Below are 18,248 nucleotides of genomic sequence, written 5' to 3'. Positions count from 1 at the left end.
TCTCTTTCTCTCTCTCTCTCTCTCTCTCTCTCTCTCTCTCTCTCTCTCTCTCTTTCTCTCTTTCTCTCTCTCTCTCTCTCTCTTTCTCTCTTCCTCTCTCTCTTTTTCTCTTCCTCCCCACCCCTTTCTGTCTCAATGGAAGGATATTGAAAAGCTTTCTTCTCCTCACTGTAACTCTAAGAGGTTGCTGGGTCAGTGAACTGATTGGCTTTGGCCATTTTGCCCATTACGTACCTAATGTCTACCCAACATTTACGTAGCCCTTAAAAAGGTGCCAAGGGCTTTATAGACATCATTTCACTGGGTCTGGCTGACAACCCCATGTGATCTTTAGGAGAGATTATGCCAACTATACAGAGGAGGAAACTGAGACCCAGAGAGGTTCTTACCCACAACCACACCACTAAGACCAGAGATGAGACTCTGCTGATGCCAAATCCTGTGTTCTTTCCCAGCTATCACTCTGCCTCACCAGCATGGCACAGGGTTAGAGGAGGAAAACACACAAATAATATGTAAAATAGTAATTACGACACATTTTTTTAAAGCATCTGCACTGAGGTCTGAGTTGAGTGCTTCACTTAGGACTGGACCCCTCCTTGAGATTGTGAAGCAGAGCTTTAGGGGTCTTCCCAGGTGTGATCTGGGCACAGGCTCCTCATTATCTGTGAATGACTCTCTTTTGGTTTGGGGGTTCTCATCATGACAGCAATTTATCCAAAGCCCCTAATAAAGCTTGAATGAGTTGGGCAGTTCCTGAAGGAGAGAGTGTCCACTCCGGGGAGATCCTCCATCCTTGAATCATTGACATGTCACCAGAGAGGTCACGGAGTGGAACAGAAACCCTCCCCCATCTGGGAAGTGGAGGCTTGGGTTCCAGTCTTGCTCTGTCTCTTACTTGCCATGGTCTGGCTTCTCCTTCTCTAGTTGTCTTCCTTTCGTGTTCTGTAAATTGAGGAAGTTGAACTGCATCCTTTCCAAGGGGCCCTTCCAGCTAGGACTCTCTGACTTGTCGTTCCTCGGGTACCGCCATTATAAAGGACGTCTCCCTTGCTGGCTGTCTTCTCCCTGCTCTCGTGCTCTTCAAGGACCCTTGTGATCTGCCTGTCCTCATTATCTAGCCATGGCTGTTTTCCCAGACACCTGCTCTCAGGCTCCTGCTTTCTGCCCCCGGGTCTCTCTCTTCTGGGGGGGGGGACGGATCTGGAATCTTGTTCACACAAAACAGAATGTAATCATTGCCGTGAAAATGAAAGATAGTGTCTGTTGAGGAAGAATCATTTGTGAATTTGCACTTTAGAAAGCAGCACACTATTAGCTTCTCTGCTGTCTCTGTACACCTGATTGCCAAAGGAAGGAAGAAACATTTCTTCATGCTAAATATGTGTTATGTGCCAAGCACTTTAGAAACAGGATCTCATTTGGTCCTCATGACCATCCTGGGAGGTAGATGCTATCATCATCATCATCATCATCATCATCATCATCATCATCATCATCATCATCATCATCATCATCATCATTTTACAGATGAGAAAACGGAGGCAGGCTTGCTCAGGGTCACACAACCAGTAAATGCCCAAGGTCAAACTTGAACTCAGGTCCTTCTAACTACAGGTCTAGTGTGCTGTCAGCTACGGGGCCGCTGAGCTCCTAGGACAGGCTACAGAAAATGATCACAGAAGTCACTGGAGTTTAAGGATGGCAATGTGGACCGACAGCTTCCCAGTTACTTACAGACTTAGAATGTTGCCTGAGGGACCGAGTGGCTGGCGGACTTTCCCGTGCCCAGAAGAGCCGTTGCATGTGTCAGCGGCAGCTGTGCGTGAAAGCCGTCCCAAGTCCAAGACCAGCAGCCCCCTGTGTGCCCCTCCAGGTGGCCTCTCACATGCCAAGTTAAAGGCCGTCGAAAATGACCCAGAAGCCGGGGTCACAAAGCAGATGTTGCCCGGCAGCCCAGTCTCTGGGGGAGCCTCATTTGAAAAGCCTGAGTGGATGCCCATCAGCCTTGGCAGGGCGCCTTCCCTGGCCCTTGGAGCTGAGTTTGCTCGGATGCATTTGCATGCCCCATTCACCCCGGTGCAGCTGGGCTTTCAGGGAGTCGGGAATGGGTTCATTGGAGGATTTGAATTTAGCCAGAATCGTTTGTTCTCTGAAAGCCCCGATGCCCATCCCACCATTGTCTTTCTCCAGGTGCCGAGCTTTCCCAGAGCTATGCCCCTTCCCCACCAAGGCATAATGACCACCCAAACACTGCCATATTGCACTCATCATTTTCTGCTTTCACAATTAGATTGCTTTGCATGCAGGCTCAGGGAACTGCCAGCCTGCCAATAGCCCAACAGATCTGTAATCTCCCCGATGTGGCCATTCCCTCCAAAGGAGCACGTTGCAGCTCACCCAGACCTGCCCAACCTCTGCAGATCTCATCCAGGCCCTCCATGAATGCTCAGAGACCAGGGCCATCCCTCTACTGCCCCAGGGAGTAGATGAGTCTCACGGTTGCTCCAGACCCGCCAGCTTCTTTTGGAGTCCTTTACAGACTTCTTGTGTCCAGGTTCTCTTTGGCTGTATTGCTGAATCCATGCAGGAAGGCAAGGGAAGGAGTGGAAGGAAGATGGCGGCAGCCTTGGAGCGGTTCCATCGCCTCCCAGTTGGTCTTCCTACTTCAGATGCCTCCTGTCTCTAGTCCATCCTCAGCATGACGGCCCAAGGGATCTCTGTGAAATGGAGGGATGCCCATGTGAGCCTGCCTGAGGCCCTCCAGGGCTCCCTCTCACCTCTAGAAGAGCTCCTGTCCTCTGCCTGGCATCTAAAGCCCTTCCCGAGGTGACTCTGGCCTCCCTCCTAGTGCCTCTAGTCACATTACTCTCCGTTCATCTACACCGTGCTCCAATTCAAATGGCCGCCTTGCTCTTCCTCAGTCCAATTCATTTCCCATTTCCACAGTAACGCCATTCCTGCTCTCCCTCATTGTCTGCCTCGGGAATCCGTTAGTTCCTTCAAGCTCAATTGGTTGAAGCTGCTTCCTACATGAAGCCTTTCCTGGCTGTCTCTTCCCCAATTCTTAGGCTGACCATCACCATGATTACTTTTTATTTATTCTGTGAAGGCTTTGCACTTGCTTCCCTGACCAGATGGTAGCTTTTTAAGGTCAAAGACTTTTATTTTTGCCTCCCTAACCTCAGTGTCTCACATGGTGCCAGGTAGATAGTTAGTGCTTAATAAATGTTTGCTGAGTGATTGATGCCCAGTTCTTGTTGCCCATTTCTGTCAGATAGATAGACCCACACAATAAATACTTGAATAAATAGATCTCAGGGCAAGAGCCAGGGAGCTGCCTGAGTTACTTGTGGTCATGGGGGAGGAGGAATGGAGGATTCTTGTTAATCATTCAGTGGGTGAAAAATGGTTCCCATGAGAGCATCCCAATAGATCATTTCCAGGGACGTCTGCCAGAGCTGCCCCATTCCCTTCATCCCAGAGAACAGATGCGTAGGCTCCCCTCTAGGCCTGCCTGAGATCCTAAGAGTTCAGTAGAGCCATTTTTCACCCACTGATTGAGAGGCAGGCCAGCTTGTAGCACCTTGAATTGGGAAGCAGGCTTTGAATGTTAGCTCTGACACTGGCCACCCTGGACCAGCCGCCAGACACCCTCAGACCTCAGCTTTCTGATGTGTAAACCAAGTGGGTAGGGTCGGGTGATACTGACTGGAAGAGTCCTTCTAGCTCATGTAGCCTTCTTTGGCTGAGGCCAGATGACAAGCATAGCCTTGATTGGGGCTCAGCTCCCCCTGGTCAACTGTGTGCCAAGAAAGAATGGGAGCCAGGGCTGGCCTCAGCTGGGATGCCATGTCATGAAAGAAAGTGCAGGAAGAAGTGTGCACCCTCTTAGTTCTCTTCCTTCCTGTGGCTATCTTAGGTCCATGTCATAGACCCAGAACTGGAATAAATCTTTGTTGCCAGAAAGTCCAACTTTCTCATTTTATAGAAGGGGAAACTGAGGCCCAAGGGTGGGGAAGGGACTTGTCCAGGGTCATGTAGCAAGGTATTATCAGAGACAAGATTTGAACCCAGATTGTATGACTGCATGGCTTGTGCTTTCTCCATTGTTATATATTAATGCTGATATTAGGTACATGACCCAGACAAGACCATTCCCTTTTCTCCACCTCAACCAACTTCCAAGGGCTTATCTCCTGAATTAGAAATGGCTTGCTATGTTGGTAGAGGGTGTTCTCACACCAGGTATTACCTATACTGCTAAAAGTTGGGCAACTATGCAAAATAGGAGAGGAACCACTGTCTAGCTGACCAAGATGACTGAGAGAACATGAAGAATTGGTGGGGGTGGAGAGAGGAGAGGATATTTTCCTCAGTGCCCCAGATGAATACTGGAAAACCTCCAAATGGTTGTTGTCTCCCATCCCTGATCCCATGTTCAATCCAAAATGAACCAGGTGAATTCACTGGAACACCCACATGCATGGATTTGGGACGATCTCTCCATTCTTTAGCATCTTGGTCTACACAGGAGATAATGCCTCAGTTTCCTGATTTGTAAAATGAAGAGGTTGGACTCATTGACCTCTAAGGTCATTTTTTGGCTTGATATCCATGATTCCATGATCATGTTCCCACTATGACTACTCTCTATGTCCTTACATTGTGGCCCCGGGATAGCTCACCATCATCCAAAGATCTTCTAGCCCCCAAATGACAAGAGAAGGCAACATTTAGAATGAAGGAGCTTCTGGTGGTTGTTTTTTTTAATTTCCCCAAAGTATCATTATGATGGGCTCTTGGCAAGGAGCAGCAAGGGCTTTGGCCTGAGAAATTAAAGGAAAGGAAAGAAACTGCCTACAAATACCCACCGTGCCATGTAACTATAATAGAGGGTAATGAGAGTGACGGGTAAAAGACAGTTGAGACAAGACACATAGTTTCAGATATTTATACACAAAAAGTTCTAAAAAATAAACTATAAATCCCAATGGGGCGGTTGAATGGCACAGTGGATAGAAAGCTGGGCTTAGAGTCAGAAGACTTGAGTTCAAATCTAATCTCAGACACTTACTAGCTGTGTAACCCCAGGCAAGTCACCTAACCCCTTTGCCTCCATTTCCTCATCTGTAAAATGGAAAATCTCTCTAATATCTTTGAAGAAAACCCCATAGGGGGCCATAAAGAGTGAGATAGGATTGAAGTGAGTGAATAACATCAAAATAGAGCCCAATGCAAAGAGCCAATTTTGAAAATAATCGGCCATTATCAAGATGCTTGGAAAATGTGATTCTCTGAACAACTTCCCTTTTCAATAAGAAGAATAGATTAAATGGTATGTGGGGAGAATATTAAAAATATATGCTCATATGAAGAAATCCAAGAGCCACAGAGGGAAACATAGAAGAGAACATTTGGTGAAAGATCATCATGGAGGAAAAACAAACAATGTAATTGGAGTAGACTATAGACCACCTGGTCAGGGAGAAGAAATGAATAGGAAGTTTGGGAAATGGATCAAAAGCTGGCCCAAGGGCTCACAAGACATGGCCATGATAAAGGACCTTTATGGTCCAAACATCTGCAGGAGCCATTTCTGCCAAAAGGAGACGAGTACATAAATTCTTGATTTGCCTCAGTGACTCTTTCATCACGTAAAAAGAGGAGAACTAATCAAGGTTGGGGAAGCCTTATTCCAGATCTGCTTCTTACCAACAGTTGTCCAGATGGGATCTAACCAAATTCTCAGCATATCGGAACTTAGCTGTGTTGTGTAAGAGGTACACACAATCTTTTAGTCAAGCCTGCCAAGATTTTCAGCTGTAGATGTGACCTTTTGAATTTTATACATGAAAATACCCATTGGCCTATGCAGTCAAGTATACATTGTCCAGGCATCCAAAGGCCCCAGCATCGATTACTTCTCTTCCTTCTTTCCTTTGGCTACTTATTTCATTGTGCATTAATAGGGTAATTCACAGAGTAAGGAGATTAGGGTCTTACTTCCATACTGTAGACTTTACCGGATCTCTGTTTTATGCTGGCATGTTGGGGTCAGACCCACGTTCTCATGATTCTTGATCCTTCTGGGTAATCCCACGGATGCTCTGGGTCCCAAGAGATGAGTGACTTTTAGAATCTATTTTTCTTCCCAGAAATAGAGATGAGAATCAGTGAAAAGGAGGATTAAATCGCTCATCCACAATTATTCAATGACAGCCTTTAAGAGATTCTTCGGAGTCCCTGTGGAGACAGGAATCCCTGTAAAACATTCAGGAAATCAGTTTAGAATAATCTGAGGAAAATTAGTAGACTATATATAGGCTTTGACCTAGAAATCCCATTTCTGGGTACACACAAGAATCCAAGGATGGAAAGAAAGTCTCTACAGAAAATGATGTAGTTGTAGAAATATCTGTAGAGGGGCAGCTACGTGGCTCAGTGGATAGAGAAGCAGGCCTGGAGACAGGAAGTCCTGGGTACAAATCTGATCTCAGATACTTTTTAGTTGTATGACCCTGTGCAAGTCACTTCATCCCCATTGCCAAGCTCTCACTGCTCTTCTGCCTTGGAATAAACACACAATAATAATTCTAAAACAGAAGGTGGGGGTTTAAAAAAAAAGTCCTGTGGTAAAAAACAATTGGAAAGACAGTGTGTACCCAATGATCAGGAAACAGTTAAACAAACTAAACTATGCTCGTCACATTCTGATCCTTCTAGCATTGCTAATCTTCTTAACATGCAATTCTTTCCCTTCCGTGAATTATGGGATTCAGACACATTTACTATTTGGCACATCCCATCCCATCCGGAGCCTTAGCAGTCTGGTCCTCAGTGCTCTCTCTCTTTATCTCCTCTTCTGAGTTTTGGATTCCTTCAAGGCAATTTAAATCTTAGCCTATGCACGAGACACCTTTAAAGAACACCCCAGTGGGGCATCTGGGTAGCTCAGTGGATTGAGACCCAGGTCTAAAGAGGGAAGGTCCTAAGTTCAAATCTGGACCCAGACACTTGCTAGCCGTGTGACCCTGGGCAAGTCACTTAACTCCCATGGCCTAGTCTTTACCACTCTTCTGCCTTGTAACCAAAACATATTGGTTCTGGGGCAGAAGGTAAGGTGATTTTTGGTTGTTGTTGTTGTTGTTTGTTTGTTTTAAAGAACACCCCAGCTGCTATTGCCTTCCTCTGAGGCTCTATTCCATTTATACTGAATAGATCTAGTTGTTTCCGCGTGTCCTCCTGAGAATGGGAGCCCCCTGAGGACGGGAATCCGGATTTTCCTTTTTTTTTTTTTTTGGTCACCTCACAGTTTCCCAGAGTGCCTGGTTCAGAGAAACGCTTGCCGCTGGATCGATGAGCATAATGACATCGTTTTAGGTTCTAAGAAGTGGGGAATAGGAGGAAATTCAAGAATCCTGGGAAGACCTGCACATTTCTGGAGAGCAAACGATGCTTTATTTTTATCTTCTGACGGCGACGAATTGAAATGATCAGCCTCGAATCTGGAGAACTGACAAGGAAACAGCTCAGAAGAGAGGAAGACTATGGATGTAGTCCACAACAGACCTAGTTACAATGTCAGCGGGCTTTGCTTATATATGTGTGTGTGTGTGTGTGTGTGTGTGTACATATCTATATCTATATCATCTATATCTATCTATATATTTGACAAGAAAACATTCTTGGCAGAGGACTGCTTAAGGGGAAAGACTGTGGTATCAGAAACGCAGGGAGCAATAATAAGACTTTGGCTTTCATTGTTAAGCTCTGAGCAAAGCGAATGGAGGATCCAACATACCTGGCCAGAGGAAAGCCTGGCTCTGTGGAGGCAGCTCTCCATTGTTCTGAAGCTTTACCTGCCAGAGCAGGGGCTCCATTCAGACAAGCCTGGTTTAAAGTCTCAGAGTGGGAAGTCTTGGGAATTAAGCGACCTGCCTCCTCTGGGCTGCCCCAGCGCCTTCGCGGCTGCTCCAAGATTCCTTGAGCGCCGTCGAGTCCTGTTATTCATTTCTGTCTCCTCTCCGGGTTTAAATTCCACAGTTCTGAAAGCGGAACGACGCCTGGTCTGGAGACAATGAAACCAGCGTGATCGACCCCATGAAAAGGCGCTTTTCATGACGGCTCCTTTGGGAATGGCTGGGTCTGTTTCATGGAGGCTGCGGTTTCCACTCCTGCCTCCGTGCCTAGACTCTCCTGGAATCAGCGCTGTCGAGGTGAGTGAGAGCGGACGCTTCCTGGTGCCGGGGGGCAGGACTTCGCTCTTAGGGCCAATGGCTTGTTTGAAAGAGCTCATTTCCATTTTGTGCCGACTTGACTTGATTCTGGAAGAAGGCCACTTGGATGCACAGTCACTGTAGAAAGAGTTCTGGGCAGCACACGAAGAGCCTTCTCCATGACCGGCTGGCCAAATCTTGTTCCATTCTCTTCACACCAGAGGGATCCATCTTGATTTTGAAAATTCCTGCCACACTTTCCTGCTGTCTTTATTTTCTTTCTTTCTTTTTTTTAAACCCTCACCTTCCGTCTTGGAGTCGATACTGTGTGTTGGCTCCAAGGCAGAAGAGTGGTAAGGGTAGGCCATGGGGGTCAAGTGACTTGCCCAGGGTCACACAGCTGGGAAGTGTCTGAGGTCACATTTGAACCCAGGACCTCCCGTCTCTAGGCCTGGCTCTCCATCCACTGAGCCACCCAGCTGCCCCCATGTCTTTATTTTCAATGATTACAAAACGAGGAAGCCAAGAGGATTGCTCTTCTGGATCCCTTTACAGAAAAGAGAAAGGGATCCTGGGTCTTTCTTGTCAGTTTTGGCTCTTGAAAATGAAAGACATTAGAAGGAGGTGACTAGAGCTCTCCTCCCCGGCCTTCATACCCTCTCCTAATGGTTCGCCAGAAATGCTTCTCCAGGTAGGAGGCAGGCAGCCGCCTAACACAGAACCTGCAGCTCACACTAGAGTGTTTATTTTGACCTTCTAGTCAAAGAACACATCAGTTCAAAGGCAAAGACCCCTGGAAACGCTATAACAACCACAATCACAGAGAGTGTTTATATAATACTTTAAAGTTCTCAAAATGCTTTGTAAATATGATGTCATTGGCTTCTCAAGACAACCCTGTGAGGGAGGTGCTATTCATATCCATATGAGGAAAGGGAGGCAGACAGAGGTGAAGTGACTAACCCAGGGTCACACAACTCTGAGACCTGATTTAAACTCAGACTTTTCTCATTCTATGTCCAGTACTCTAGCCATTCTGCTATCTAGCTGTCTTCCTTAACGTATACCAGGTATCTGGAGGCAAACCTTCTAGGTACGTATAAAGAACATACTATGATCCCACCAGAATCACTTATGGCCAGATATCCTGCAGATGCCACCAGAAGGCATCCACCAAAGCACCATGTGCAGCAAATGTGACATTTAGCACATAATCAGTAGATGATGCTGTTACATACAGAAGACCAAAACCACAAGTCTCATGTGGAAACCCCAATAGCAAGGTTCTATCTACTGGCCAAATACATGAGTCTCATGGAAAAAAAGACCTTAAATTCTTATGGTTTCTTTTTTACTGTCAGGGGAAAGAACTTGTTTTTCTTTTTTCTTTTAAATAATATTTTAGTTTTTTCTCAATTACATGAAAAAAATAATTTTTAAACTTCGTTTTAAAGAAGTCTGTGCCAGATTCTCACACTTCTTTCCATACCCTCACCCCTCCCTGAGATGCCAAGCAACCTGATATAGATTTTCCTTGTGTAATGGTTTAAAATATCTTTCCTTACTAGTCATTATGTGAAAGAGAACTTGAACAAACCAAAGAAAAGTGAAGAAATAAAGTGAAATCTGGTATGTCTAAACCTACATTCAGGCTCCATTGTTTTTTTTCCTCTGGAGGCATTTTTCATCACGAGTCCTTGAGGGTTTCTTTGGATCACCACATTGCTAAGAGTGGCTGAATCACTTTTAAATGTTCATCATAGAATAGTGCTTTTACTGTGTGCAATATTCTCCTGGTTCTGCTCACTACACTTCGCATCAGTTCAGGTGGGTCTTTCCAGTTTTTCTTTAATCATCCTTATCATTTCTTATAGTGCAGTAAGCATTCTAGTACAATCATACACCACAACTTGTTCAGCCATTCCCCAAATGGATGGACGTCTGCTCAGTTTCCAATTCTTTGCCACTGCGAAAAGAGCTGCTAGAAATATTTTTGTATAACCAGGTCATTCCCCTCACTTTTTAAAAATCTTTAGGGTTGTTTCTTTGGCTGAATTATTTAACCTTAGTACTTTGATGAACATTTTTTGGCAAGTGATTCCTAAATCCACATGTCTAGTCTCAGTTCACTAATCCCCATCTCTTTCTGGCTGTCTCTATGGAACTCAGACGCAGAAGATCAGCAACCCCACTAGGGATCTCCTCTCCCAAGTCCCAAATCTTAGTGTTATCTCTGACTCTGTTTCCCCTCATCGGTTACACAGAGCCATTTAAAATTCCCCTCGTGGCTTTGACCCTGATTTTCTCAATTTGAAAACCATGCCACAGCTGTTATCTTGGAATTTCCTTGGAAATTTCTCCAAGTCTTGGAGCCGTCTCGCCCTAGAACATCCAATTCTTCCTGCGGCCTTCTTCATTGGAATATCACTCTACCTTCTGACTTCCTTATTCCATTGTTAAATTCTCCTTGTGGATTCAGGTTTGGGGAGGGTTCTGGACCAGCTAATTTTTCACATTTTCTTTTCTGTATTAGATGTAATGCAGAATTTATAAATATCCCCGGCACTTAGCACAGTTCCTGACACAGCAAGAAGTTTACAAATGCTACCAGCTTGTTGCCTGTTGATGAAAGAGGCACACTGGGTTGGTACTCTCTAGAGGGTCAATTTGCCCTGCTCTGAGGGAGCCTCAAAGTAGCTCCTGCCCTAAGATATGCCCCAGTGGTGGGGGCCCTAGGGAACAGAGGCATTGGGAATAGATCAAGCTAGCAACAAGCAGGACGATCGAGAAGTGGGCTCACTGGAACCTGCTCAAGATGCTTCTCAGCCTTCTCCTCTATAAAATTAATTTTATTTTTAAACCCTTAACTTCTGTGTATTGGCTCCTGGGTGGAAGAGTGGGAAGGGTGGGCAATGGGGGTCAAGTGACTTGCCCAGGGTCACACAGCTGGGAAGTGTCTGAGGCCAGATTTGAACCCAGGACCTCCCATCTCTAGGCCTGGCTCTTAATCCACTGAGCTACCCAGCTGCCCCCTATAAAATTAGTCAAGAAGACATTTTTCCTGCCAGTTCATTATCCATGATCTTAGAGCTCCAAAGCCATCATTTGGTTTCCTCTTCCATGCTGGCAAAGTTCTCCTGCAGATAATGTTCCGGGAGCAGGGCTTCTTATTATCAGCACCTTTGCTAGATGAATTACCTGGTTGCCATGGAAATCCAGTCTTCTCTCCTCCCTGCCCCCCCCCCATTAGTTTCTGCATAAGATATGAGAAATCATGTCTGGCAAATTAAGAAATGGTGCCTCAAGTCCCAGAGCCATGACTCCAGGGGGCTCTGAGGGATGTTTATCCTGTCTCATGATTATCCCTTCATCAAGGCAGGCCTTGGGAGTTATTAGGAAAGACTAGAAAAATAATTTGGGGAAATAGTGCCTTACTACAGGTATCTCTTTTATAGCACAGGGATTCGGGGCGTGGCATCTCCCCCATCTAGGAAATCTCCCTGACATGTTTCGGTCTCCCTTGGGACCAGAGAAGTCTGAGAGTCCTTCTTTTTCTTTTACGGGGTGTTTGCAGTACCCCACTGTCAAGTCTGGGTTCAGTGCTTGGTCATAGGCTCTGTGTGGGTCAATGTTCCGACATCTCTACATTTCTCGCCTTCGTGTGTTTTCTGCCGGCTTTGGCATTCTTTGCACTGTTAACGTTTTAGTTTAATTTCAGAAAACCGCGTATGTTTATTGCGTTAAAAGATCAAATATGTCGTTGACACGACCCAGAGGCAGACGTATATTTCGTGTATGTCTGTGGCTTCTGCGAATATCTTAAAAATTCCCATTTCATGTCTTGTGCTGACCTGCGATATATCGAAATCATGATGGGGAAAGTCACGAGGTGGAAGGGATGCCCTACTTGTGCTTTGTTAACCCGAACAGTGAGGCACGAGTTCCCCAAATGCTTTCTCCAATCTTTGCTAACATCTCCCGTCGTTAACGTATCTTAAGTGTTACACAGCTTTTTCTTATCCCAAGCCTGTGGGAAGGGGGGGGGGGGAGAGACAAGTGTTATTGTCCCCATTCTAAAGACCAGTAGAACGAGGCTCAGAGAGGATCAAGTCCATTTATGTTCAATTAAAATATATGTCAAAGTAGTGACATCAATGTCTGAAAATGCTCGAGTTCTTTTCAGGGCTGGCAAACTGGCATCCAGCCCAGCCCCCCAAGCCCGTTTATGATTTGGCATGTAACCTCAGGTGCCCAGATGCAATGGCCAGAGCTGACAGGGGAGCTGTCTATGGTCCTTGTTGGCTGTCCTGCCCTCAAAGCCCAAGACACACGTAAATGGAGGACTTCCACTATGTAAATATGTGAGGGAAGAGGCTCCCTGAACCCTCCAGATTTGCGTGCTTAATCCCTGGAGACCCAGCCAAGTCCCACTAAATCTGCATTAAGCAAGGGGTAGGGTAGGAAGAGGCAATGGCTGCCACTACTCACATTGCTCCAGTATGAATAGTGACTTGGGGTGAGTACAGAGCGTTATTTTTTTAGTTGGTCTGTAGAATGCAGATAAGTCTGATGCCAACTCAGAGGCAGGCTGAATTTATAAATAAAACCCACTGCAGGGGCATCTTTTCTTAGGATACAATTTAATTCACTTAAAGAAAAAACTAAATATGGAGTCAGGAGGCTGGGGGTAGGATACCCCCTCCCCTCGGATATTCAATAGCTGTGTGACCCAGGACAAATGGCCTAACCTCTCTGAGTCTGTTTCTTTATTTTTAAAGTAGGGATAAAACTGAAGCTACTTACCTCCCACAACTGTTACGAGTATTTTATGATGTTTAAATGAGAGAGAAGTCCAATTTGGCAGAGAGGAGGTGGGAAAAGGGGACTAGAAGTGGGATTTCATTGATATAGGAAACTCCCAATAAGAAGATTCCTTCTATCGATGTAGATCAGCCCCTGCTCTGCAGTCCAGAGCCTTAGAGAATTGCTTATCTAATGACTAATGCTAATATTTTATTATTATTTAACAGGGCATTATTCCGTCGAGCTCTCATGCCTCCTACATTCCACTCCCATCTCACAATCCATCAAGGCAACCCCTAGTCCTAACTCTCCTATCTTTTAGGTTGTCTTGGGATGTTTTAGGTTATCCTCAGGGCTATTTTCTCTTGGGAGGGATGGCGGAGTAGAGTCAGGGAGAGACTTCTGAGTTTATGAAAATGCTTGTGCAGATCCCTCTTCTTTAGAATTAATAATAGCTTCAGTGGATCTTCCTAATAAGGAAAATATTGGCTCAAAGGGCATGTCTACTTTGCTGGTTCTCACTCTGCATTGCCAGGCAGCTCTCCTAAAAGATTCTGAACATCTATGATTCTGCCACCAATGGAGGAGCATGCCTGGGACATCCCAACCTTTCCAGCCTCCAACTTTAAGGCTTGTCACTTTTTTAAATTCGTTTTCAGGGTGTAAGATCATCCCTTGGAGCTGCTTTAATTTATATTTCTCTGATTTCTAGGGAGATGGAGGGCTTTCCTTCCAGTTACTCTGTACAACTGCTCTTTTTAAAATTGATTAATTAGGAAAATTGTTCCATGGTTACACGATTCATGTTCTTTCCCTCCCCTCCTCCCCCATAGCCAATGAGCAATTCCACTGGGTTTTACATGTGTCATTGATCAAAATCTATTTCCATATATTTGTACTAGGGTGATTGTTTAGAGTCTCCATCCTCAATCATATCCCCATTGAAACATGCGCAGTGGTTTTTCTTCTGTGTTTCTGCTCCCACAGTTCTTTCTCTGGATGTGGATAGCATCTTTCTCCTAAGTCCCTCAGGATTGTCCTGGGTCATTGCATTGTTACTGCTGGCAAAGTCAGTTACATTCGATTGTGCTACAATGTATCCGTCTCTGTGTACAATGTTCTCCTGGTTCTGCTTCTTTCACTCTGCATCAGTTCCTGGAGGTCTTTCCAGTTCACATGGGATTCCTCCAGTTCATTATTCCTTTGAGCACAATAGTATTTCATCACAGACAGATACCACAATTTGTTCAGCCATTCCCTATCAAAGGACATTCTCTCATTTTCCAGTTTTTTGCCACCACAAAGAGAGTGGCTATAAATATTTTTGTACAAGTCTTTTTTCTTATGATCTCTTTTGGGGTATAAACCCAGCAGTGGTATGGCTGAATCATAGACAACTTCTCTTTTCACTTTGAAAACATCACTGTTCTCCCCAAACACTTCATAAAAGTTTTATCCAGGGGCATCGCTGCCTTCCCCATTCACTGAGTTCTCATTTTTTTTAAAGCATTCTTTGATTGATGGCACTGATGCATGTCTAATACTATTTTACCATGATTTAATCAAATTGTGGCTATTCAAATTCTGCATGTAAACTTAGGAAAGATGATCTGCCTTGACATTGGGCAGCTGGTAAAATGGTTGTCAAGGTTCAGGCTCTGATCCGTGTTAGGGGCTGGGTGCTGGGAATGGAGGCTTTCTCACAGAGCTCTTAGGGAATTCCACTTGGGACCAAATGATAATAATTGCCAACATTTGAAGAGCACTTTAAGTTTTGGCAAGGAAAGGGAGAGAGAGGGGGAGAAAGAGAGAGAGAGAGAGAGGTCTGATCCTCACAACAACGCTGTGAGGCAGAGGCTATTATTATCCCCATTTTAAAAACGTGGAAACTGAGGCTAAGAAGTTACATGTCTTACCCAAAGCTGCACAGATGGTAAGCATCTGAGGGGAGATCTGAAGTCAGGTCTCCCATACTCCAGGTCCAGTAGACTCTCTGCTGCACCATCTAGCTTTTTTCCTTTATTGGGCCTGGAACAAAGCAGGCAGGCTCACCAGTGACAGTTCCAGCCACACTCCTTGTAGGATAAATAGAACACCAGGTCTAGGAACTGCCTCAGTTTTCTCAGTTAGAGGTTAATGAGCTTGTTTCCTCCTTCCTTAGAGAGAAGCAATGGACTTGCCAAAAGAAGCCCCACTCCGCACAAGTAGATTGGGCTCTTTGAGTCTGCCAACTTCAGGAGGTGGGTCACCATTTCTACAGCCCTTCCAGGTCTGTGAAGCACTTTCTTCTATAAACATTCTAGGAGGTTGGGAGCATTATTATCTCCATTTTACAGAGCAAAAAACTGAGGCTGAAAAACATCAAGTGACCATCTAAGGGTTCCACAGCAAGTAAGTGTCAGAGCTGGGAGCCAGTGTGTGCAGTGATTAGACTGAAAGCTGGAAGGAACCTTTGAATGTCCTTTGGTCCAACCTCCTCCTTTTACAGGGAAGATAGGAAGAAGCCCATTCTTTCCTAAAGCAGCTGTTCTTTCCCTCTATACACACTCTGGGCAGTGTCATTAGGGAAGATCTGGGGCAAAGTGGATAGAATTTGGGCTGGGAATCAGGAAGACCTGAGTTCTTATCTGACCTCAGACACATCCTATTTGGATGACCCTAGGCAAGTCATTTAACCCTGTTTGCCTCAGTTTCTTCATCTATAAAATGAGCTGGAGAAGGAAATGGCCAACCATTCCAGTATATTTGCCAACAAACTCCCAAATAGGGTCACAAAGAATTGGATTTGAGTGAAACATGACTGAACAAACAATTTCAGCATCAACGGTGTGGGGCATCGAGGGACAGGCAGAGGAAGATGTAAAATGGGCACAAGGGGAGGCATCACTGGTGGTTAGTCCCTCACAACTATCTATCATGCCCTAGGTATCTGGAGATGGCTGTGAACCATGAACTCCTGGGAGAAGCCTTCAGGAAGGCTGCTGAGGTTTGGCCAAGGGTAAACATTGAAGATCCAACTTTTGCTTTTTGCTTAGGGGAAAAAAGGCCAGCACTGACTCGATACTCTACTTTTCCCCCTAAAGACCTAGGGAGGGACAGATGCCATTTGTGTTGTCCAGCTCTTCAGGACAGAATTCTGTGACCATTCATCTTTGTTATCTCAAATTATGGGCTGTTGGCCCCTTCCCATCATGCCTGGTACAGTGCTGGGCAGATCTCAACAATACTTATCAACCAATGGATAGCAATGTCCAAGCTATAATCAGTGGTAACCTTGGTAAGAATGGTGGACCAGAGTCTGCCGACCTGGACCCAGACCCAGAGCTTCCCCAGATGAACGACCTTGGAAAGTCACTGAGTTTTGACAATTATAAGATGGGGACCAAAATGCTTACACAACCTGCCTTGTCAGTTGGCAGGGAGGGGGAAGGTCCTTAGAGAAAGAATGTCATCCTCATTCTCCTGATCAGTGAAGCAAGACCAAGAGACTTGTCCAAGGTCACCCATCAAAGAAGCCTAGACTTCTGCCATGAGAGCTGTCTACCCTCCCTTCTGCCTCTTGAATGAGGGAGCTGTCGTCGTCATTGTCATTGTCTTCTGGCTGCTTCTGGGTGATTAAAAGCTCAGGTATTACCATGTTTATAAAGGCTCATTTTTCAAGTGAGGGAATGGATTTCTTGCAGGAAATTCCATCTGCCCAATCCCGATGCCAGTCTGTTGCCTGTGACTTTAGGGATTTGCTGCCATCTATGGACAGAAGAAGAATCGATCTCAGAGCTCAAAGGAACCTCAAGGGTCAAGCAGTCCAATCTGGACTTGAACAGGAGCACATCCTCCAATATCTCCCCTGCCTCCATAGAATTTTGCCTCCCTGCTAGGGCTGAAGAGCTCAGCACCGTCCTAGCCAGAACATTCTGCTCTGCAATGGTCTGATTGTTAGGGATTCCTTCCCCCGCATTCCAAACCTGCCCCTCACAAGCTTTTATCCATCCCTCCTAGTTTCCAGAATATAATAAATGGCCAAATATCGGGGTCTTTTTTTTTAAACCCTTAACTTCTGTGTATTGGCTCCTTGGTGGAAGAGTGGTAAGGGTGGGCCATGGGGGTCGAGTGACTTGCCCAGGGTCACCCAGCTGGGAAGTGTCTGAGGCCAGATTTGAACCCAGACCTCCCGTCTCTAGGCCCAACTCTCAGTCCACTGAGCTACCCAGCTGCCCCCTCAGGGTCTTTTAAGAAGGAAGGAATCATGACAGCGAGAGGGCTCAGGAAGCCTTGAAGGAAGCAAAAATCTCCCAACAGAGGTGAGCAGGAACAGCACTCCAGGCATGGTGGTGGTGGTGGTGGTGGAGAGCAGGAACCGTGCAAAGGTTTGGAGAGAGGATGTTACAGAAGCAAAGGAAATTAGCAGATTGGAACTATGCGGCTGGACTGCTTTGCTATTTAGGACCCATCCATCCCACCCTGTATTCAGAGTTCAGAGCAGGGAAACAAGCCTCTTAGAGAGACGTTTCCTTGGCCGCCCTCCTCCCAGAAGTCCCCCGTCCTTCCCTTCTGGGTGACTGAGAACGGAGCAGCCCTCAAACTCTCCTTGATGCCAAGAGTTGGCTCTGCCCCCGGCCCTAGGCAAATCCTTTGATTATAGCCCTGGCTTTTCTGCTGCTACAAGATGAGAGTGTCCGACATGGGAGTCTGCTTGGGGAGCCAGAGAGGGCCAGACAGGAAGGCGGGAGCCCTGAAGCAAAGCTGGGCATTTGCTGGGAGGTCAGAGAAGGAAGAGAGGGGGCTCATTTAGAGAGTCGTGGGGATCCCAAGCCTCTCATTACTGGCAGAGGTGGAGATTGGCTGCCTCTCGTCTACAAGAAGCCACACGCTTCCTCAACACACACAGTTTCTAGTTTCCTTTACGTTTTGGTGGCGACACACTCGGGCTAGGCTGGAGGGCTGGGGCGGATGCGCTGTTTCTTCCTGGTGGGCTCTGTGGGGACTCGGCCAATGACATGCCCTACAGCCTCCTTGGCGTCTCCTTATGGGCAGACGGATGCGGAGTAGAAGGAAGGACACAGGCCCAGCCACTGCCATTCTCAGTCCCGCCTAGTCAGGTGGCACCTATTCTTGATGCTGACGACCTTTCTGAGGGCTCTCGGGGGTGTCCAGCGTGCCCGGGGCACCCTCTACAGCCAGAGTCTGCGGCCTTGCATCGTCAGGCCCCATCCTCCATGATGACAT

At 46.1% G+C, this 18,248-nt stretch overlaps 1 protein-coding gene across 1 annotated transcript in view; it reads right to left on the bottom strand.

The window, feature by feature from the left end:
* LOC123249710 (taste receptor type 2 member 1-like) overlaps window positions 1-18,248 on the bottom strand; it is a 23,380-nt gene extending 5,132 nt beyond the window's left edge. The window contains exon 1 of the mRNA XM_044678843.1: window positions 18,146-18,248. Coding sequence (XP_044534778.1) covers window positions 18,146-18,248 — 103 coding nt within the window. The remainder of the gene's footprint in view (window positions 1-18,145) is intronic.

The sequence above is a fragment of the Gracilinanus agilis genome, chromosome 5, assembly GCF_016433145.1.
Source record: "Gracilinanus agilis isolate LMUSP501 chromosome 5, AgileGrace, whole genome shotgun sequence".
Taxonomy (NCBI): Eukaryota; Metazoa; Chordata; class Mammalia; order Didelphimorphia; family Didelphidae; genus Gracilinanus; species Gracilinanus agilis.
The sequence above is the reverse complement of the archived record's forward strand: the minus strand, read 5'-3'. Positions and strand labels throughout refer to the sequence as shown.